General features: G+C 54.6%; 1 protein-coding gene across 5 annotated transcripts in view; it reads right to left on the reverse strand.

Moving 5' to 3' along the window:
• Nucleotides 1–19699, reverse strand: part of TOM1 (target of myb1 membrane trafficking protein) — a 43339-nt gene extending 23640 nt beyond the window's left edge. For 2 of the 5 annotated variants that reach the window (XM_086712383.1, XM_086712386.1), the window contains exon 1: nucleotides 11806–11827. In XM_086712383.1, the coding sequence (XP_086568509.1) occupies nucleotides 11806–11815 (10 nt within the window). In that variant the 5' untranslated portion in view covers nucleotides 11816–11827. Of the gene's footprint in view, nucleotides 1–11805; nucleotides 11957–12828; nucleotides 13066–19480 lie in introns of those variants that run through there. The other 3 variants (XM_086712385.1, XM_086712387.1, XM_086712384.1) reach the window with 3 other exon arrangements.
• Nucleotides 19700–19931: the final 232 nt, after the last annotated feature.

Genomic DNA, 19931 nt, shown 5'->3' on the forward strand with positions numbered 1-19931 from the left:
TTTTGAGAGTGAGTCATGGCGGGGGGGAGGCAGAGAGAGAAAGAGAAAGAGAGAGAGAGAGAGAGAGAGAGAGAGAGAGAGAGAGAGAGAGAATCCCAAGCAGGCTCTGCGCTGTCAGTGCAGAGCCCAATGCGGGGCTTGAGCCCACAAACGATGAGATCATGACCTGAGCCGAAACCAAGAGTTGGCTGCTTAACCGATTGAGCCGCTCAGGCGCCCTGTATTATTTTTTCGTTTTAAAAATGTGTTAAAATACACATAACATTTGCCATCTTAACCGTTTTTAAGTGTATAGTTCAGCAGCATCAAATACACTCACGATGTGGTACAGCCGGCCCCACCACCCTTTCCATCCTGCAAATCTGAAACTCTAACTCCCCATTCCCCCCTCCAGCAGCCCCTGGCCGCCACTGCACTGTCCTTACGATTCTGATGCACTGTCCTTACGATTCAGCAGCCGCCACTGCACTGTCCTTACGATCCCGACGACCTAACACATCATTTAAGTGGTCTCATACAGTATTTATCCTTTTGTGATGTCACTTAATTCTTACAGCAGCCACGTGAGGCCAGGAGCGTCACCGTCCTATGATCACCGAGGAGGCCTCGCGGCTCAGTCTACCAACCGGATGAGTGGGGACAGCAATCCGGCGGGCTGGTTTCTGACATGAAACTACGGAGGCAGTGTTTTATTTTCGCAAATAAAATGCTCCTTCTTGACTTTCTATTATCTTTTGAGTTGGTATCTTTTGATCATTCACGTGGTTCAAAACTTAAAAGGTTCCCAAGCGGCACACAACACAGAGTAAATCTACCTGCCTCCCCGGCCCCAGCCCCACTTCCCAGTGGCCCTACTGGGAACCAGTTTCCTCTCAAACCTCCCAGAGAATTTTTTTTTTTAAAGCTTACTTATTTTGAGAGAGAGGGAGAGGGAGCCGGGGCGGGGCGGGGGGCGGCACAGAGAGGGAGACAAACAGAATCCCAAGCAGGCTCCATGCTGTTGGCACAGAGCCCGACGTGGGGCTCGAACCCACGAACCATGAGATCGTGACCCGAGAGGAAGTCGGATGCTTAACCGACTGAGCCACCGGGGCGCGCCTCCCGGAGACATTCTTAACCTATGAAGCAAAGGACCCAGGGTAGTTTAAATCTCGACTCCCATTACGAACAGGCGGTCTGGCCTTCCCCTCTGAGCCGGTTTCTGTCTGAAGGCTGGGTGGATGCCAGCCACCCCACAGAGCACAAAAGGAGTAGTGATAACTCAAACAGGGCATCTGTACGGTTCTTGCCACAGAACAGGTGCTCAGTAAGTGGTAGCAGTTCTGTTATTTTTTATTTTTATTTTTTTTTTAAGGTTTATTTTATTTTTAGAGAGAGAGAGAGAGAGAGAGAGGAGAGAGGAACAGAGAATCTTTTTTTTTTAATTTTCTTAAAAAATGTATGATTTTTTTAGTATAATTTCTTAAAACGTTTATTTTTGAGAGAGAGAGAGAGAGAGAGATGGAGAGTGAGCGGGGAGGGGCAGAGAGAGACGGAGACACAGAATCTGAAGCAGGTTCCAGGCTCTGAGCTGTCAGCACAGAGCCCGATGCGGGGCTTGAACCCACAAACTGCCAGGTCATGACCTGACCTGAAGTTGGATGCTTAACCGACTGAGCCACTCCAGGCACCCCTAATTTTCTTTCTTTTTTTTAGTTTTTATTTTTTAGAGAGAGAGCGAGCGAGCAGGGGAGGGGCAGAGAGAGAGGGGGACAGAGGATCCGAAGCCGGCTCTGTGCTGACAGCGGACAGGCGGATGTGGGGCTCGAACTCACGAACTGTGAGACCATGCCCTGAGCTGAAGTCAGATGCTTAACCAACTGAGCCACCCAAATGCCCTGAGAGCGAGAGAGAATCTGAAGTAGGCTCCATGCTTGATCCCACGACCCTGGGATCATGACCAAAGCTGCAATCAAGAGCTCAACCAACTAAGCCACCCAGGTACCCCCAGCTCTTTTATTTTTAAATCGAGGCGAAGACTGCATAACAAAAAATCAGCCGCTTTAACGTGTACAGTCCAGGGGCATTTCCTGTCTCCACAATGCTGTGCAACCATCACTTCTACCTAGCTGAGGTTGTGCGGACTCCGAGGGCTTACCAGAGCCAAGGTCACTCCCCTCTGTACCCTTCTAGGATCCATCCTTGCAGGCCAGGTCTTAAATCAGCTCCACCACAGTGCACAGAGACAGTCTGGTCCCCTGCTTTTTCGGGCCAGTGTTTGATCACACAAATCACCCCCTGTTTTGGCAAGTGTCGTACCCTAGGTAGGGCTGTGGGGCAAGACAGGACCGGTTGACGTTTTAAGGTTAGGGAGTAAGACCCTTGGTGTTCTGACCCTGGGCACTATCCCACGTCCCCCTCTGTCACAGCCCTTTCCTCTGGCTCCAGGCCTGGCCCCTGCCGGCACCGGGCACCTGAGAGCACAGGGTCATAGGGCACCTGTCAGACCAACAGCACCCAAGGGACTGGGTGCGTGCAGCTTGTGATCCCAGCGACTGTTCCGCAGTCCTGAACAGCAGGCTCAGTCTCTCTGTTCACACAGAGCTGAGGCCCAGGGGGGCCAAGTGACCCTTCACAGGCTGCACGGTCATGTGCCAGGCACTGGGGATGGACACAATGGTGGACGAGACAGATGTGGCCCCCGCCCCCCGGTGCCCAAAGGGGCTGAGGCGCACTCTGAGCCCCGGCCCTGTGACCGGGCAGGGCCCTCATCTGGCCAGGCAGGCGGGCCCACCCTGCAGGACAATGCCTGGGCTGGGCTGGCAGTCAGCTCCCTATAACTGTGGCTTTCATGACGTTGGTTTCGAAATTGGCCTGACCTCAGTTCCATCCCGGGTCCCGCCTTGAGTCCTGTGGCCAGATGGACGCTGGGGTAGCTGCTCGGGACACAAGCCAGGCAGCAGGGGCATCAGGGTAGGGACACGGCAGCAGGACGGGGTGTTTTTCTCCCCGGGCTATGGCTGTGGGGATGGGGCTGGGGGCGTGAGGACGGCTTCCTTTCAAAGTGTTGAAGGGTGGGCTCATTCGTCCCACAATGAAGTCCCGAGTGTGGCTTCTTTGCGGCACACTCCCTGCCCTCGGGGACTCATATGCTTGCTAAAGAGAGCTGAGCGGAGGAAGCCAGGCTCTACTCTGGAGGGTTCGGTGGGGGGGTGGGGCAGTGGCTAAACACACTAGTGTGCTACTCCTCCAGAAACCGCACCTCAGCGGTCCCCAGCCACACGGGCCAGAGGACGAGTCATCTCTGACTCTGGTCACGGTGTTCTGCCAACTCCAGCTCTGGATTCTCTGTCCTACCTGAGCCCCTGTCACCTTGCCCTCTGCCTCTGCCTGACAGGCCACTGCCCCGGCCCCTCCTGCCTGGCTCCCCCACCCACCCCTCCCCCAACCCTCCCCCACCCCATGCCCTTCCTGCCTCAGAGTGAGCTTTCTGAAACCTGGAAGGGACCGTGTCCATCCTGTGCCCCAAAGACTCCAAGGCTCCCCAGCCCTCAACCTGGCCCGCGTGCCCTTCCTCGGCAACAACCCTCTCCAGTTACAGCCCCTGACACACCAAGTGCCGTTAGCTGTTTACACAAAGCAGGCAGCTGAATCCTCCCAAGCCTGTGACGTGTGTGTCACTGCCCTCGTCTAACTGATGAGGACACTGAGGTGCCAGGAGGTCACACAGTGGTCACCAGGGGCCGGGGAGCTCAGCCTTCCCGGAAGCGCCCCCCTGCCCCCTCCTCCCCATCCCTCGCTCCACCAGCAGGCCTGTCAGCGCTGCCTCAACTAGGCCCCCCGGGGGACGCCTGAACATGAGGGGCGCCTCTCTTCTGGGGGAGGGGCAGCGCGGTTTTAGAAGGGATCAAGGTCATCTTGGACAGGCAAGTGGCCGTTAAGGGGTGGCGGGGCACTCAGAAGCCGGAGGAGGTGCCAGGCCAGGGAATCGGGGGGTGCGGGAGCCGGAGCACGGGTCTGAGGTCCCCCCGAGCACAGCTCTCTAGTCCCGACGCCAGCAGCGGGCAGAGCCAGGCGGACGCTGGAGTCTTCTGGGGGGCTGGGGTTTCAGTCAGCCTCAACAGGGGGAGGAAGAGGAGGAAGGAGGAAGAGGAGGGAGGGGAGGAGGTGCGAGGTCCACCCGGGCAAACTCAGGAGGAGACAGGTGTGTCCAGAGCAGGATGGGCCCAGCCTGGGGCCTCGCGGCCACCTCCCCGTAGGCCGGGGAGCAGATGGCCCGACCGGGGGGTTTTCACACATCCTCAGTGAGACTTTCCGGGGCGGTAGGCGTACTCCATCAAGGGCAGAAATGGAAACCCACAGGAACCTGGGGATATTTGTTTTGTTTTTGCTTTTTGACCACAGAAGTGGCTCAGCTTGCTATTTCAGGAAGGGGGAGTATGAACACTGACAGTGGTTACTGGTTCCAGGAGAATGCTCGCTGGCCTCTGGGCTGTGGGTGGCAGTCGTCAAAGGTCCCGGGAGCTGTTCTGCTCTTGTCCCAGCTCCCGAGGACGCCAGGCCCTGCCAGCCTCCCCGGCTGCCGTCGGGGGCCGGCAGTCCTGTGGCCGTGGGCCGCTGGGCCCGTGCGTGCCTGTCCCCTCTCCCCGCGTCATGCCTGCTGCAGACGCCACCTTCTGGGAAGGCTCCGGAGAGTCGGCCTGGTGGGATGGCAGGCAGAGTCAGGCTAGGCAGTGGCACAGGCCTTGGAGTGCGGCGAGTCTAGCTTCGTGTCCTAACTTGGGGACGGCAGGCCCTCTCCGGTCTGCTTTCTCCTCTGGGAAACCGAGATAAGGCTGCCTGCCTCACACTGAGACTTTGTAGCCAGACAATGCGTGCATGACATCAGGTAAGAGCAGTAATGAGTCATGACTCATTAAGTACCATGACTGTGACCTGGGCTGAGAGCGGGCAAGAGTGGCCACCGAGGACACGCCAGCTCCCCGCCCCTGCTCCCTGCCTGCTCTCTCTTGGGGGGACCCCAAACAGCTGGAAGACAGTCGCCTTCTTGGCTCCTTCCACTGCTTTTGGAGAAGTCCGCGTCTGCGGGTGCTCGGTGGAATCATGGCCAGGACCACCTGCTGCCAAAGTCAGCCCTGGGGGTGGGGGAGCAGCCTAGAGCCTTCTCCTCACCACCCTGCACATTCCAACGGCCGGCCACTACATCTGGGAATTCCCACTACTCAACACATCTGCGAGTTGCCCCCGGCTCCATTATCAGCTCTCATTCAGGCCCTGTCACCTATCCGAGGCCTAGACCATCACCTCCACCCTCTTCTCTTCAAACACAAATCCAACCAGTACCTTCTTCTGTCTGAAAATTATCCAGGATCCCCCCCCCCCCCGCCCCCACCTCCGCACTTCCAACCGCCCTCAGCTGCCTGAGGGTCAAAATCCTGAAATCTTCAGGGGCCGAGAGGGACATTTGGGACTGACCTCAGCCAAGACTGGCTGTGTTCTGCTCCTGCTGGGGCCTTGTTCTTGCATGCCCCTGGGCTTCTGCCTGGCACGCCTTTCTACCATTCGGTCACGCATCTGGGCCACAGAGGACGATGACAACCATCACCACCAGCACGCTCACTGGACGCTCAGTAAGCACCAATCATGGGACTCGGGCCTTCACACGAACCTCTCACCATAATCCTTAAGACAGAGGATGAATAAACTGAGGAGCACAGAGAGGTCAGTGTCTTGCCCATGGTCACACAGCTTCCACATTGCAGAGCAGAGGTTCAGACTCAGAGAGGTCTGGTTACTGCATCCTTACCCTTTAAATTTTTTTTTACACTTACTTATTTTTGAGAGACAGAGAGAGAGAAAGAGAGAGAGAGGGTGAGAGCTAGCACAAGTGGGGGAGGGGCAGAGATAGCTGGAGACACAGAATCGGAAGCAGGCTCCAGGCTCCGAGCTGTCAGCACAGAGCCCGATGCGGGGCTCGAACCCACAGACTGTGAGATCATGACCTGAGCCGAAGTCACCCGGGCGCCCCTACCACATCCATACTCTTAACCACGACCTTATGTGCCTCTTGAACGAACTCATTGCTTGTTGCCATCCGGGTGCTGGGAGAGATTCTGGTGAGCAAAACCAACCAGGTCCTGCCCACAGCAAGTTGACGGTCCAGTGGGAGGCCACAATGGCCCTCACAAAGGTGAGAGTGGCATGACAGAAAAGACTGGGCACTGAGATAGGACACGGTGTGAGATCCGGATGTGCTGGCACAGAGGAGGAAACGGACCGGCTGATCCCTGCTCGTCTTTTAAGGCCCTACCCTGGTGACAGCTCCTCAGTGTATTTGCCAACTGAGGGGACTGTGTCACTGTGACCTGTATGGTCATCCTGCGTTGTGACGGTAACATCATGAAGAACAGTGACAAAAATGACTGGCATTCACTGAGCCTGTGTAACCTGCTCAGTGTACCTCGTCTCGGGTCACCTCCCCACGGTCCCTACCATGCATGGGGGCAGCTGAGGTCCAACGCCCGGAAGTGGGGGAGCAGGGACGCAGAGCTGGGCCTGTGTGGGGTCTAAACCCACTGTGTATCTCACGCTGCTTGGCTATTCAAGGACGTCTCTACCAAACTAGGGTGGACCCAGAGCTCTTGGGGACCTATCCCTCTCCCTCTTTCTCTCTCTCTCTCTCTCTCTCTCGCCGGGGTCTACCCTCCGGTGGGACAAAGAGGAGAGGCTTGTTGAGTGTTTGTCCAAGGCCAACAGCCCCCAGACTGCCTCGCCGCTCCGGTACAAGGCTGAGTCCCCACCCTACCTGCCCCGATATCGCACACTGTGTTTCTCTGTGAGCTCCCCTCCCCCTTCCCACTTTGAACCCTTCTGATATTGGGGTGGCTCTTACAAATAATGACCTGCCAGCGCTCGGCTGGCATTTTTTTCTTTTCACACACCCCACAGTGTCTTCGATTCAACAAAGTGTGGCTTGTGAGCAGTGAGGATGGTCTTCAAGGCCGGTGACGACCCGCAGACCTGGTTCTGTCTCAGGCCATGGTCCAGGCCCAGGGGAGAAGGATCCAACGCAAGTCGGCGGACCGTGAGAAAGACAACGATGACACGGCCTGTCAGCTCCGAGTGGCCCCCACAGGCCTTCTTTTGAGGCCCTCACCCTAGCAAGGGCGTGCACAGCCACCTTCCTTTTAGATCACATTTACAGAACGCCAGCTCTCCGGCAGAAACACCACCCACTCACGTCACTCAAGGGAACCAGAGATCCTTTTGGGGACTTCCTTTCAGTGTTTACTGTCGCTCCGTTTGTATACTTTTTTTTCAAGTGTATAATGGTACTGGGGCTGCAGCTTGTTTGTCTGTTTTTAAGTAAGAATCCTATTCCTTACCTGTTAGAGATGTACTGAAATATTCATGAGAGAAGTGATACGATGTTTGAAATTTGCTGTTGGTAATACCCGCCCTCTGTCCGCCTCCTCGCTCCCTCCCTACCGGCCCTCTGCCTCCACCCCCTGCTAGTTGTCCTGCCCCACAACTGCTTTCTGTGCACCTGCTTCCCACCATCTCCCGCTCGTCCACCTCTCTGCCCTCCATGACATTTTCTGAGTGGCTATTATCTGTCCAGCCCTGCGGCAGGTGCTCCAGAGGCAAAGGAAAGGACAGAATCCCTGCCCTTCAGGAGGTCCCAAAGTGGTCAGGGATGACAGGTGGACAAACATTTTCAGAGCAGGGTGGCATGGCTGAGGCCAGTTCAGGGCTGCTGTGAGAGCCAGGAGACGGGGCGGGGGGCAGTGAGCACCCGCAGAGGGAACAGGGAAGGTGTCAGCGAGGAGGTGCCGTCTGAGCGGAGCCCAGAGCACAAGGTGCCGGGCTGGGCAGGTGGAAAGGGAGGTTCTTGGGAGAGGAACGGCATTGGCCTTGCCGAATGAACTCATCAACGATGAGTCATCGAGGATGTCGGGAAGAAGACAGAAGAGGGGCTGGAGGGTGACTCTCAGGCACTGGGGAGAAGTGGCCCGAGGGAGGGAGAAAGTCCCAGGGGCAGTGAGGCAACTGGAGGGGAGAGGCGAGGCTGCTGAGGCAGAGGGAGCTCTGCTATCCTCAAAGCTGGCACCGGCCTGCACCAGGACCCACCCAGCAGCCATTCCTCCCTTCCCTGCCCAGAGTGGCCACCCTGCTCCCCTCTGCAGCACCTGCTCCAGAAGTGGGCAAGCGGCCTTGTTTTGGTTTCGGGGAGAAGAGGGGTGTCTGCTGGGCAGTGGCGGGGGAGACGTCCTTTCTGGGACACAGAGACACAGCTCGGGGAGGAGAAAACCCTTCCTCCCTCTTCTTCCTTCCTTTCTCTCTCCTGGGAATGGGGTACCTGCAGCTTGGGCCCAGGAGGTGACAAGCTCAGGACAAAAAGCCTGGGTGTTTAAAGACATTTGTTGGGTCGCCTGGGTGGCTCCATTGCTTAAGTGTTTGAGCTTCGGCTCGGGTCACGATCTCGCGGTTCAGGGGTTTGAGCCCCGTGTCGGGCTCTGTGCTGACGGCTTGGAGCCTGGGGCCCGCTTCCGATTCTGTGTCTCCCTCTCTCTGCCCCTCCCCTGCTCGCACTCTCTCTCCATCTCTCAGAAATAGAATAAACATTAAAGAAAAAAAATTGTTGATCAAACCAACCCCGCAACTTCAGATCAAACAAGGCTGTGGGACTGGAACTCCCAGGCTTCCCGGGGCTTGGTGGGCAGGGCTCAGGGTGGAGACGGCCCTGGCCTTCTGCCTGTGCCCCGGCGGGGCCTGCTTGTCCTCCTGCCCTCCTGCCCACCCTAAATCTTGCTCCTACGCCCAGATCAAAGTCAGGTCACCACGCGGAGCCTGCCCTGACCCCCTAGAGGACCTGCTCCTTCCCTCACTGGGCCAGCAGCATTTCACACAGGCCACAGCTACAAGTTCTGCTCAGCAGGGCTGTTAAAATAACTCTACGGAATTGATTTCTTTGTTTCTGTCTGCCTCTCCCATTAGGCTGTGAGCGGCTGTCTGTCTCTCCCATTAGGTCGTGAGCTCCTGGGTGGAGATTACACAGCTCAGGAATTCATACATCAGATGGGACCTGGCCCCCCGATAAACCTGCGGGGTGCGTGTTTGCTGAGTAACTAACTGAATGAAGGATGAGGTCATACCTACCAGGACAATAAACCTCTGTAACACTTAAATTAAAAAAAAAATTTTTTTTTAAATCTTTTTTTTTTTTAATGTTTATTTTTGAGAGAGAGAGAGAGAGAGAGAGAGAGAGAGAGACAGAGCGCAAACAGGGGAGGCACAGAGAGAGAGGGAGACACAGATTCCCAAGCAGGCTCCAGGCCCTGAGCTGTCAGCACAGAGCCCGACGCGGGGCTGGAACCCACGAACTGTGAGATCATGACCTGAGCCGAAGTCAGATGCTTAACTGACTGAGCCACCCAGGCGCACCCCCCCAAAAAAATTTTTTTAATGTTTATTTATTTTTATTTTTATTTTTTTTAATTTTTTTTTTTTTCAACGTTTATTTATTTTTGGGACAGAGAGAGACAGAGCATGAACGGGGGAGGAGCAGAGAGAGAGGGAGACACAGAATCAGAAACAGGCTCCAGGCTCTGAGCCATCAGCCCAGAGCCTGATGCGGGGCTCGAACTCACGGACCGTGAGATCGTGACCTGGCTGAAGTCGGACGCTTAACCGACTGCGCCACCCAGGCGCCCCAAATGTTTATTTATTTTTGAGAGAGAGAGAGAGAGAGACAGAGACAGAGAGAGGCAGAGGGTGAGTGGGGGAGGGGCAGAGGAAGGGAGGGGGTTATACAGAATCTGAAGCAGGCTCCAGGCTCTGAGCTGTCAGCCCAGAGCCCAAGGCGGGTCTCGAACCCACGAACTGGGAGATCACGGCCTGAGCTGAAGTCAGATGCTTAACCGACTGAGCCGCCCAGGGGCCCCTGTAATACTTGAAATACTCCCATCCTTTGTCCTCTATTGATCCCTTGGTAGCTGTTGTGCAGGTAATCTTCCTCCCACTTGGCAGTCCTTTGAATATTTTTAGAAAGTACCATGTTCCCCCCCCTTAATCTGTCCTCCACACTAACCCTCAATTCCTGTGGCTGCTCTGGACGTGATCTCTAGAGCCTCTGCCATTCTGATTGATCCTCTTGGGGCGCGGGCCAGCTGGGCACTCCTTCTGGAAAGGCAGCGTGGGAACTCACCCACCTGGCCGCGCCGGAGCCTGTATGTGTGTTAATGCGCTCTGCGATGACGTCAGTAGACACTTATTAACTCCACCTCGTGAAGCCGACTGCTGCAGAATTTGTCCTTGTCAAAGGCGCTCACTCTCCACTGGCCACAGAACTTAGCTCTTCTGGTCTCCCCTGCCGCTAGAAGTGGCCATGTGACCCAGTTCTGGCTGGAGACACAGGTTGAATGTCGGGCGGCTCTGGAAGCTTCTCCCGTCCCCCCTCTCCCTGCCCCCTGTCCCCCACCAAGAGAGGCAGGGCAGTGGTGGCACCTCCACCTGCACTTCCTGCCACGTGGGGACACGCACAAGGATGAAACAATACGCTAACAGTGCGGGTGGGAAACTGTAGGAAGAACCATTACAAACAAAATCATTCCAGATGCATCTGGATATTTTTCACTCGAGAGGAAACCCAGCACACTCCTTTCAGTTCTAAGGGGGAGCAGTGAGGTGAAGAAGTTAGGAGCGTGGGATCTGGACATAGACAAATCCCACATCAAGTCCTGACTTGAGCACTCATTAGCTGTGTGACCCTGGATGAATTGGTTAAAAAAATTTTTTTTATTGTTTCCAGGAGCCTGGATGGCTCAGTGGGTTAAGTATCTGATTTCAGCTCAGGTCATGATCTCACGGTTCGTGAGTTCAAGCCCCGCGTCAGGCTCTGTGTTGACCTCACGAAGCCTGCTTGGGATTCTCTCTCTCCCACCCCCTCTCTGCCCCGCCCCACTCGCGTGCACGCTCCAGCTCTCTTTCTCTCTCTCAAAATAAATAAATAAAAATCCTCCTTCCTTCTTTCCTATGTATGTATGTATATAATGTGAGGCTTGAACTCACAACCCCAAGATCAAGAGTTGCATTGCTCCACCGACCGAGCCAGGCAGGTGCCCCCATCCTGAATGAATTTTCTTGAAACTCTCTGTGCCTTAGTTTCTCCCCTGCATAAAGAGGGATAAAGAGGACATTCAGCTTCCAGGGCTGTGTGAGGAGCCAATGAGAGAATGCATTTCCATTGCTTTTATCTTACTTAGCACACAGCAATCACAAAAACGAACATTTCCCACTACAAAAATATCAATCCCCAAATTAAATGTTTGAAAATTTCAAGCAGCCCACAAAATAGATTTTTAAATCCCACACATGCAGAAGCCATTTTCTCCCCCAGCCAGCAAACTGTCTTGAGGCCTGTGTTCCAGATGAGCAAGTCTCTGAGGACCCAGCGTGGAAAGTTCCACCAGTTTCCTAAGTTGCTGAGCCATCCTTACTCAAAACTCTGGCTGCCTCTCCCCCCGCCATTCTGTAACCACAGGCCATAGAGGAACTCAAAGATACCTTACAGTGGGGGCATGACTTCTGCAACCCACAATTTTAAAGTTGGTGTAACCAATTATAGTACCTAACTGAAGAAAATTTCAGCCTCATGAAGGAGGGTTTGGTAAAACTGTCCGGGTAAGAGGGAGCAAGGCTGTGAAAGCAGAGAGGTGACGTGGCTGGCCAAAGTGCCTGTGACATGCTCTTCCTTCCCCCTTGTGAGTACAGAAGATGCTACTGATCCCGCCCTCCCCCCTCCCTCGGTCCCTCTCCTTCTCTCACCTCTCTCCATCTGTTGAGAGAAATTTATTTTATTGGATTGGCTCATGTGAATGTGGGCAGGCCAGCAGGCAGGAGACCTAGGGAACAGATGCGGCTCGAGTCCAGAGTCTGTCTGCTGGCGAATTCCCTCGTCCAAGAGGCCAGTCTTCTACTGAAACCATAACTTAATTAGACGAGGCCCACCCACACTATGGAGAGTAACCTGCTTTACTCAAAGTCTACCCATCTCATTTAAAAAATACCTTCACAGAAACATCTAGAATAATTTTTTTTAGTAATGTTTTTTAAAGGTTTACTTATTTTTGGGGCGCCTGGGTGGCGCAGTTGGTTAAGCGTCCGACTTCAGCCAGGTCACGATCTCGCGGTCCGTGAGTTCGAGCCCCGCGTCGGGCTCTGGGCTGATGGTTCAGAGCCTGGAGCCTGTTTCCGATTCTGTGTCTCCCTCTCTCTCTGCCCCTCCCCCGTTCATGCTCTGTCTCTCTCTGTCCCAAAAATAAATAAATGTTGAAAAAAAATTAAAAAAAAAAAAAGGTTTACTTATTTTTGAGACAGAGAGAGAGAGAGAGAGAGAGAGAGAGAGAACATGCAGGGGAGGGGCAGAGAGAGAGGGGGGCAGAGAGAGAGGGGGACAGAGGATCCAAAGCAGGCTCCACACTGTCAGCACAGAGCCTGATGCGGGGCTCAAACTCATGAACCGCAAGATCATGAGCTGAGCTAAAGTCAGACGCTCAACTGACTGAGCCACCCAGGAGCCCCTAAAATAATGTTTGACCAAATATCTGGACACCATGGCCCAGTCAAGTTGATACATAAAGTTAACCATCCGGGGTTTTTACTGCCTCAATGCAAACAAGTTCCAGTCGAACAGGGGACACCTCTGTCTGTTCTTAAATGCTGCTGGGCTCAGCCTCACACAGTCTGGTGGGTTCTGTTCTCTCCTCCTCTCCCTCTCACCCCGGGCTCTCCCCTTCCCTCCTCTGCCTTCCCCATCAGGAACAAAGCCCAGTTCTCTATGAATCTTACACGGCAGTTTGGTTCTCCACAGCACTTTTCAGTGGCCTTTGCCATGTTCATGGAGGCAGGCGTCCCCCAGAGGCTCCGTCACTTGCCCGGGGGACACAGGAAGTGCCGGGAAGGGGCAGAGCTGGCACATGAACCCAGATCTTCTGATGCAAGATCCAAGCTCTGACCCCATACTGCTGTCATTGGAGTCACCGGAAGGTGCTACGCAGGGTCACATCAGGTGGGTTCACGGACAAACTTAAAGACATGTTGAGAGATGCACATTAACTTCAACGAAGGAGAGAAAAACAAACATGAATTACTTCATGATTTCATGAATGTAATCACACAGGATGAGGTCATACTAAAAATGGCGAGCCAATAAAAAGAAAATACTATGAAAGTAAAGGAGAGGTGGCACAGGGCGGATAGAAATCAAGAAGGTGGCGCATGAAGGACAGAAGTCTGCAGAATGCCAGCCTTGACAGAGACCTTCTTGGTAAGGAGGTAGAGAGTTAACTTGTCCTGATTCTCTGTTTCTCTATGGGGTGACAGCCCCAAGCTAATTAGAAGACACTGAGGGTTTTGTGTGTGTGTGTGTGTGTGTGTGTGTGTGTGTGTGTCTTTTTTTTTTTCTTCTAAAACCAGAAGAGCGGAAATCCGGCACTTTACTCTTATTTCTTTGAGCTCAGTGAGGGAACAAAACCTATTCACCGCTTCTATCCGTAGGGTCAGGCAAAGGCTTTAGCTCCCAAGGAAGAATCGGATCTACCCCACAGCCTGCAACCTGACCTATGAATGTGGCTGCCACCAGCCAGTGACTGCTCATTGCCCGGTGACACCAAGACCAACCAGAGGCTGCACTGGAGCCAGAGCTCCTTAGCTCTGTCACTCACTTAGACTATGCCCCAGCGACGATGATGACACCGGTAAAAAACCACCGAGGCTAACAGCTCTGGACGCTTCCTCTCTGGCAGGCACTGGGCTGAGGGCTTCCCAAAACAGCAACCCCAACTGATACACGTGCTATCACTGTTCTTATCTGACAGATGTGAAACTCAACAACAGAGAGGTTATGTAACTTGCCCCAGGTAACAAAGCCAGCGGAGGCTGACCAGGACTCAGACCATCTGGTGGGATTCGAGAGCTCAACCTGGATGCCTTATGGCATGTGCCACAGCCGTTTGGCACAAGGTCCTTTCTAGACATCATTCCCTGTTACCCTTAAGACAGAGACTTGGGTCCCAAGCTAGCATTTCCACATCAGGGAACCAGAGCTTCAAGACCTGAGGGCTCCCCAGGGCACACTGGGGGAAGTCATAGGGATTCTGCCCCGGGAGGCCCAGGGCTGGAGCATCCTTAGGCATCTGAGACGTGGGGTTCTCTGGGATTCCACCCTGAAGAACGCTGCCTTCCATCATTCTGCCTCTGGCCAGCTGGCCCGACCCAGAGGTCAGCAAACAATGAACCCACGTGCCTGTTCAGTCTGCTTTCGCGTGGCCCACAAGCTAAGAACGGTTTGCACATTTTTAAATGGTTGAAAACAAATCCAAAGAAGAATACTCTTTCATGACATGTGAAAAGTACATGAAATTTACGTTTTGGTGCCCATAAACGAAGTCTGATTGGAACACCGTTTGGTCCATTCACCTACACATGGTCTATGCTGCTTTTATGCTACAATGGCAGAGATGAGCTGCTGTGAAACGGGCCACAGGCCCACAAAAGTGGAAACATTAACTTTCTAGCCCCTTCCAGAAAGTCTGCAAATCCTGCCCTAATCTACCCTGGTGGCCAGTGTGGGGAATCCTCCTTATAGCCTCCCTCCCCTGCGGCCTCTGCCTTCACCCCTCCAGCGGTGGGGAGCAAGCGACACCTATGCAAGGTGTCAGGCCGCATGTGCTGACACTGAGCTCGGCTCGGCTGACGTCCTCGCTCTCTGCCCTCTGGGCCCACGGAGCTGATCCATCACTCTCTTGAGGCTGTCCGTCAGCTCCTTCCTTCCCTCTGGTGTCCAGCCTTCCCTGCCCTCACGCGTGACCTCCGCTGTTCCTCAGCAGTGCTCTGGGAAGCAGAGGGAGGACGGCAGTGCATCACAGACATGCCACGGGCAGCGGAGAGGGAATGTGACGTAGCGAGGAGCTGGGCCCAGGTCTCCTGCGTCCAGGCTTGCTGTTCCCTCGACAACATCGCTCGGGTGGCCAGTTCGGTTCCCAGTTCCTCACTCCCAAAATGGCACTCCGGGGGGCTTCAAGTGTCCTCTCTACTAACTAACACTTGGGGAGTCTCTCCTCTACGATTCCTTCCTGTGGCTCCCCTGGCTTGGCCTTTGTGGCTCCAAGGCAGCTCTGCCTGACTTCTCCCCCTCTCCCATCCACCGCAGGGATCGGCTGCAGGCTCTGAGCTCCCACGTCATATCCAGTTACCGGCACCTCCACCCCGACTACGGGGGGCTGGTCCTCAGGGACAGCCCACATTCACAGCGTCTGCTGTCTGCAGCTTGCTTTCTGAGCAGTTGGGTCTCCAACTCAGTGTGCCAGGGGTAAGATGACAGTCAGAAATGGACAATGGGCTTCTTGGGTTGCCTTCTGACGTTCCGTCTATAAGACAACCCCCAAGATCTGTCCACAGAGGATTCTGGAAAGGGTTTTGAAATCCTTGCTAGGAGAGGGCTGTGTCAACACCGCCCAGTGCTAAGTATCTGGGATCCTTTCAGCCACAGCTGCTGCCCTTGGGAAGCTCTCCCACTGAAAGATATAAGGCTGAGGGACCTGCAAATGTACACGTACATCATAACCAGCCAGGCTAATCTGTGGGTAGAGCAATGAACTATGGATCCTGGAGGGGTGGACAGTGTAAGTTCCAAATAAGCACTGGTCAGCCAGATACAGTGGGGTGAGGGCCAGGGGAGGACGTGGGCTCTCAGCCAGAGAAACCTGGGTCTGGATCCCCACCCTGATTAGCTGTGAAACCTTGGGAAATGATACGCTCCCTCACACTTACTTTTGGTAAAACTAGAAAAAATAGCAAAACCTTGTAGGGTCGCTGTGAATATTAATAACCAGGATACTAGCATGGTCCCTGACACATGGTATTTGCTCCTCACCAAATGTTACCTTCTTTTTTTCTTCCCTCCTACGATGGGCCAGGGACCATGCCAGGTGCCGAGGGTCCCGACAAGTGAGGTACAGTCCCCGCTCTCAGGAAGCCTAGTCTAGCTGGGGAGATGCACATGTACAGCTACTAACAGAATGGGACAGGGGTCGATTAGTGTGCAATGGTGGAAATAATAGAAACAATGATGAGGACAGCAAGGGCTGATGATTTCTGATGTTTCCCGCACACACGACTCCCGGGGAGTGTCTCGCTTCACTCTCGTGACCACCCAGACAGGTGGATGCTGTTGTAGCTACCGTCCTACCCAGGAGGAAGCGGAGGCTCAGAGCCCCAAGGCCGAGAGCGAAGAAGCCTGAGGAGCGAGGGTGATGCGAGAGCACAAGAGCAATGGCTGGATCTGCAGGGCTCAGAGAGGGCCTCAGGGAGGAGGTGACAATGGCTGAGCTTTGAAGGATGCAGGCTGGAGCGGGCATTCCAGGCAGAGGAGGCAGCCAGTACAAGGGTGTGCGGGTGGATGAGCTGATTGACCCTCACCCCTGACGAGCACCCCTGGAGCTCACTGCGCTCAGGGATGCCGGTGCCACGATTCTACAGGGCTTCTCTTGCCGCCAGGGGGCGGAGTCAGCAGCCTTGACACTATTTTACTCCTGCAGTTTCCAGAAATCCTAGGTCATCGATAATCCCAGCCAATCAGCAGTACCTTTCATCTCTTCACCTACAAGAAACCTCTGGAAGACTAAAGGCATCTACTCAAATGGCAGCTTAGCCTTCATTTCATTCCACTTTTAGAGCCTCCGCAGCTTTGGTTCAAGTTTCACTGGTTCTGGGGAGCTCATCATAGCTTCACTACCAACTCTCTGGGGGCCTGGGTGAGTCAGTCTCCACCTTCTCTCTGGCCTCTGTCTCCTTCTGTGGAAAATGAAGGAGATGGGCTAGAATGGAGATTTTCAATATGTGGTTTCCAATCCAGTGGCATCAGTGTCACCTGGGAATTTGTTAGAACTGCATAGCCTTTGGCTCACCCCAGACCTACAGAGTCAGAGACTCTGGGATGGAGCCCAGCCATCTGTCTTTTTTTTTTTTTTTTTTCTTCAATGTTTATTTATTTTTGAGGGTGGGGGAAGAGAGAGAGGGAGACACAGAATCCGAAGCAGGCTCCAGGCTCTGAGCTGTCACCACAGAGCCCGACGCGGGGCTCGAACTCACAAACAAAAACTCACAAAAAAAAAGGCGAGATCATGACCTGAGCCGAAGTCAGACGCTTAACCAACTGAGCCACCCAGGCGCCCCCAACCATCTGTCTTTAATAAGTCTTCCAGGGAATCCTGATGAGAACCTTGAGTTAGAAGGCGGCCAGGGTAAGGACCCTTCTTCCAGTAGCCAAATTTGGTTCTGGCTCCAAGATATTATGAGTTTGTAGTATTCTCTTTGGACAGAGTATTTCTTGCCACAGGCTTTCTTTGACCAGCTAAAGGCCAGAGCCCAGGTGAGCTTTTCTAGAAAGCTTCAGGAAAATGTGGCCAACTTTGAAGGTCAGACTTTTTTTGTTTTTATTTATTTATTTTTAAAAATTTTTATTTTTGGGGCGCCTGGGTGGCGCAGTCGGTTAAGTGCCCGACTTCAGCCAGGTCACGATCTCGCGGTCTGTGAGTTCGAGCCCCGCGTCAGGCTCTGGGCTGATGGCTCAGAGCCTGGAGCCTGTTTCCGATTCTGTGTCTCCCTCTCTCTCTGCCCCTCCCCCGTTCATGCTCTGTCTCTCTCTGTCCCAAAAATAAATAAACGTTGAAAAAAAAATTAAAAAAAAATTTTTTTATTTTTGACAGAGAAAGAGAGAGAGAGAGACAGACAGAGACAGAGCATGAACGGGGGAGGGGCAGAGAGAGAGGGGGACAGAGAGTCGGAAGCAGCCTCCAGTCTCCCGAGCTGTCAGCACAGAGCCCAAGGTGGGGCTCGAACTCACAAACCGCAAGATCATGACCTGAGCTGAAGTCGGACGCTCAACCGACTGAGCCACCCAGGCACCCCTCCGACTTTTTTTTAGGTAGGAAGTCTCAAACTTGGCATGTGACGAAAGTGGTGGTATCTGTTGCTGGAGAAATTAAGATGAGAGGAGAGCTTTTCAGCTCCAGAACAATGACTCATTGGGAGGTGTGGGTGGCAGGGAGCCGGGAGGGTGTTCCTGGGAGGACAGCTTCCTCTCTCTGGTCCAGGAGCTCTCTGGTGTATAAATAAATCCCGGACCGCCAGCCTCCTCTTGGGAGAAATTTGATTACAAAACCTCAGAAGAGCCACACACCGCCATGGCGCCTATTATACTGCTGAGCCGGGTTGACGGACTTACTGAGGTTTGGCTTCCAGGACAGCCAGAATGGAAAGCCTGTCTAAAAGATCCAATTTTCCCAGACTAGACTTCATGCTAAAGACCATCAAGAAGATGAAGACGTTCACAGTACTGGCCAGTTACCTGATGCAAGAAGGCACATCCAGACAGTCCCTGGAGAAGTGTTAGCTGTTTGGGCCACGGCCTGGGGTTCCTCCCAGTATTGGGAGCAAGAAGTACCTACAGAACCCGCCATTTCCAGGGATTCCCCACCCTCAGTTGGTGGTATCTCAGTAACAAGGATGATAAATATCACCACGTTCTTTTATATAGCAGTGGCCATATGCCAGGCACGGTTCTAAGTACTTTACAATTATTAACGAGTTTGGCCTTCACAACAACCCCACGGAAGCAGGGACCATTAATACACCCCTAATCACAGGCAAGGAAACGGGAGGCAACGTCACGGAGCTAGTAAGTCAGTCTCCCGTCAACAGGGCGCAGGAGAGTCAGGAGACCTGGGCCGAGTAAGCCTGTGCCTCCGGCCAGGGTGCCCGGCCCAGCCGAGTACTGAGAAATGAGGGAGGCGGAATCAGGTGGCTCCTGAGATCGCTTCCAGCTCGGGGAGTCTGCGACTGTGCGGTCGCCTTGCTGCTGGTCTCGCGGGTTCGCCAGCATCTGGCCGGGCCCCGGGCGCAGCAGGGCTGCCTGGCCGCGTCCCCGCAAGTTGCTCGCCCAGACGCCAAGCCCCAGTCTCCTGATCCTGGGAGAATGGACTTCTAACCCTTCTCCGGTATCCGTGTCCGGAGAGTCGGGCGAACCAGGAAAGAGACGGCAAGAGCCCAGGCGGCGCGACCCGGGGTAGGGGAGCGATGAGGGAGACAGGCGAGGGGCTCAAGGACTGCAAAACCACGCAGACCCTTCAACCCCCAAAACTTTCTCCCGGGATTCGGGACCCCATCAGCCTCACATTGGCTGAGCCGCGGCCGCCCGGACCCGCCCTCTCTCTCTAGCTATTGGCTGCCGTAGGCATCCATCACAAGCCGAGGCTTCCCGATAGACCACGGCTTTTGTCAATCAAGGTGGGCGGGAGACTGGGCGGGGACAGGTCCGGGAGAGACACGCCAGCCTCGTTCCCCTCCCAGCGTCCCTCCGGAGGGTGACTTGGGACCTGGAAGCGCCCGGGGGGGACCCAGGCCGTGCTGAGGGCCCTGCGGCGGGGCTCCGGGGACTCACCGATGCGCTGTCCCACCGGAGAGCTGAACGGGTTCCCCAGGAGAAAGTCCATCGCCGCGGCTGCCCCAGCCACCAACCGGGGGAATCAGCTGACAGCAACCGCCAGCGCCGCCGACTCGTCACGTGACGCGCCCGACGGTCCGTGAGGAGGCGCCCGTGGAGGCGGGGCGTAGGGAGTAGAGCTTGGGACACAGGCCCCGCCCCTGACGTGGAGGGTCGGGCTCCCCGAGGCGGAGGGCGACGACCACATTGCAGCTCTCCTGGCGCCTGTGGACGTCACGCACGACGTAGGGTTGGGGCAAATGAGGAGGCTTTGTGTGGCCTGTGCAGGCCACGCCCCCAATGCCTTTTAAAGGTGTGACCTAAAGCTCTACGCTTGTCAAGCAAGGTCTCGGAGCAGGGAAATGACTTGGGTAAGGTTACACTGCAAGCTCAGACCAGTTCTCACTCT

The sequence above is a fragment of the Puma concolor genome, chromosome B4, assembly GCF_028749965.1.
Source record: "Puma concolor isolate L17-30 chromosome B4, mPumCon1.1.hap2, whole genome shotgun sequence".
NCBI lineage: Eukaryota > Metazoa > Chordata > Mammalia > Carnivora > Felidae > Puma > Puma concolor.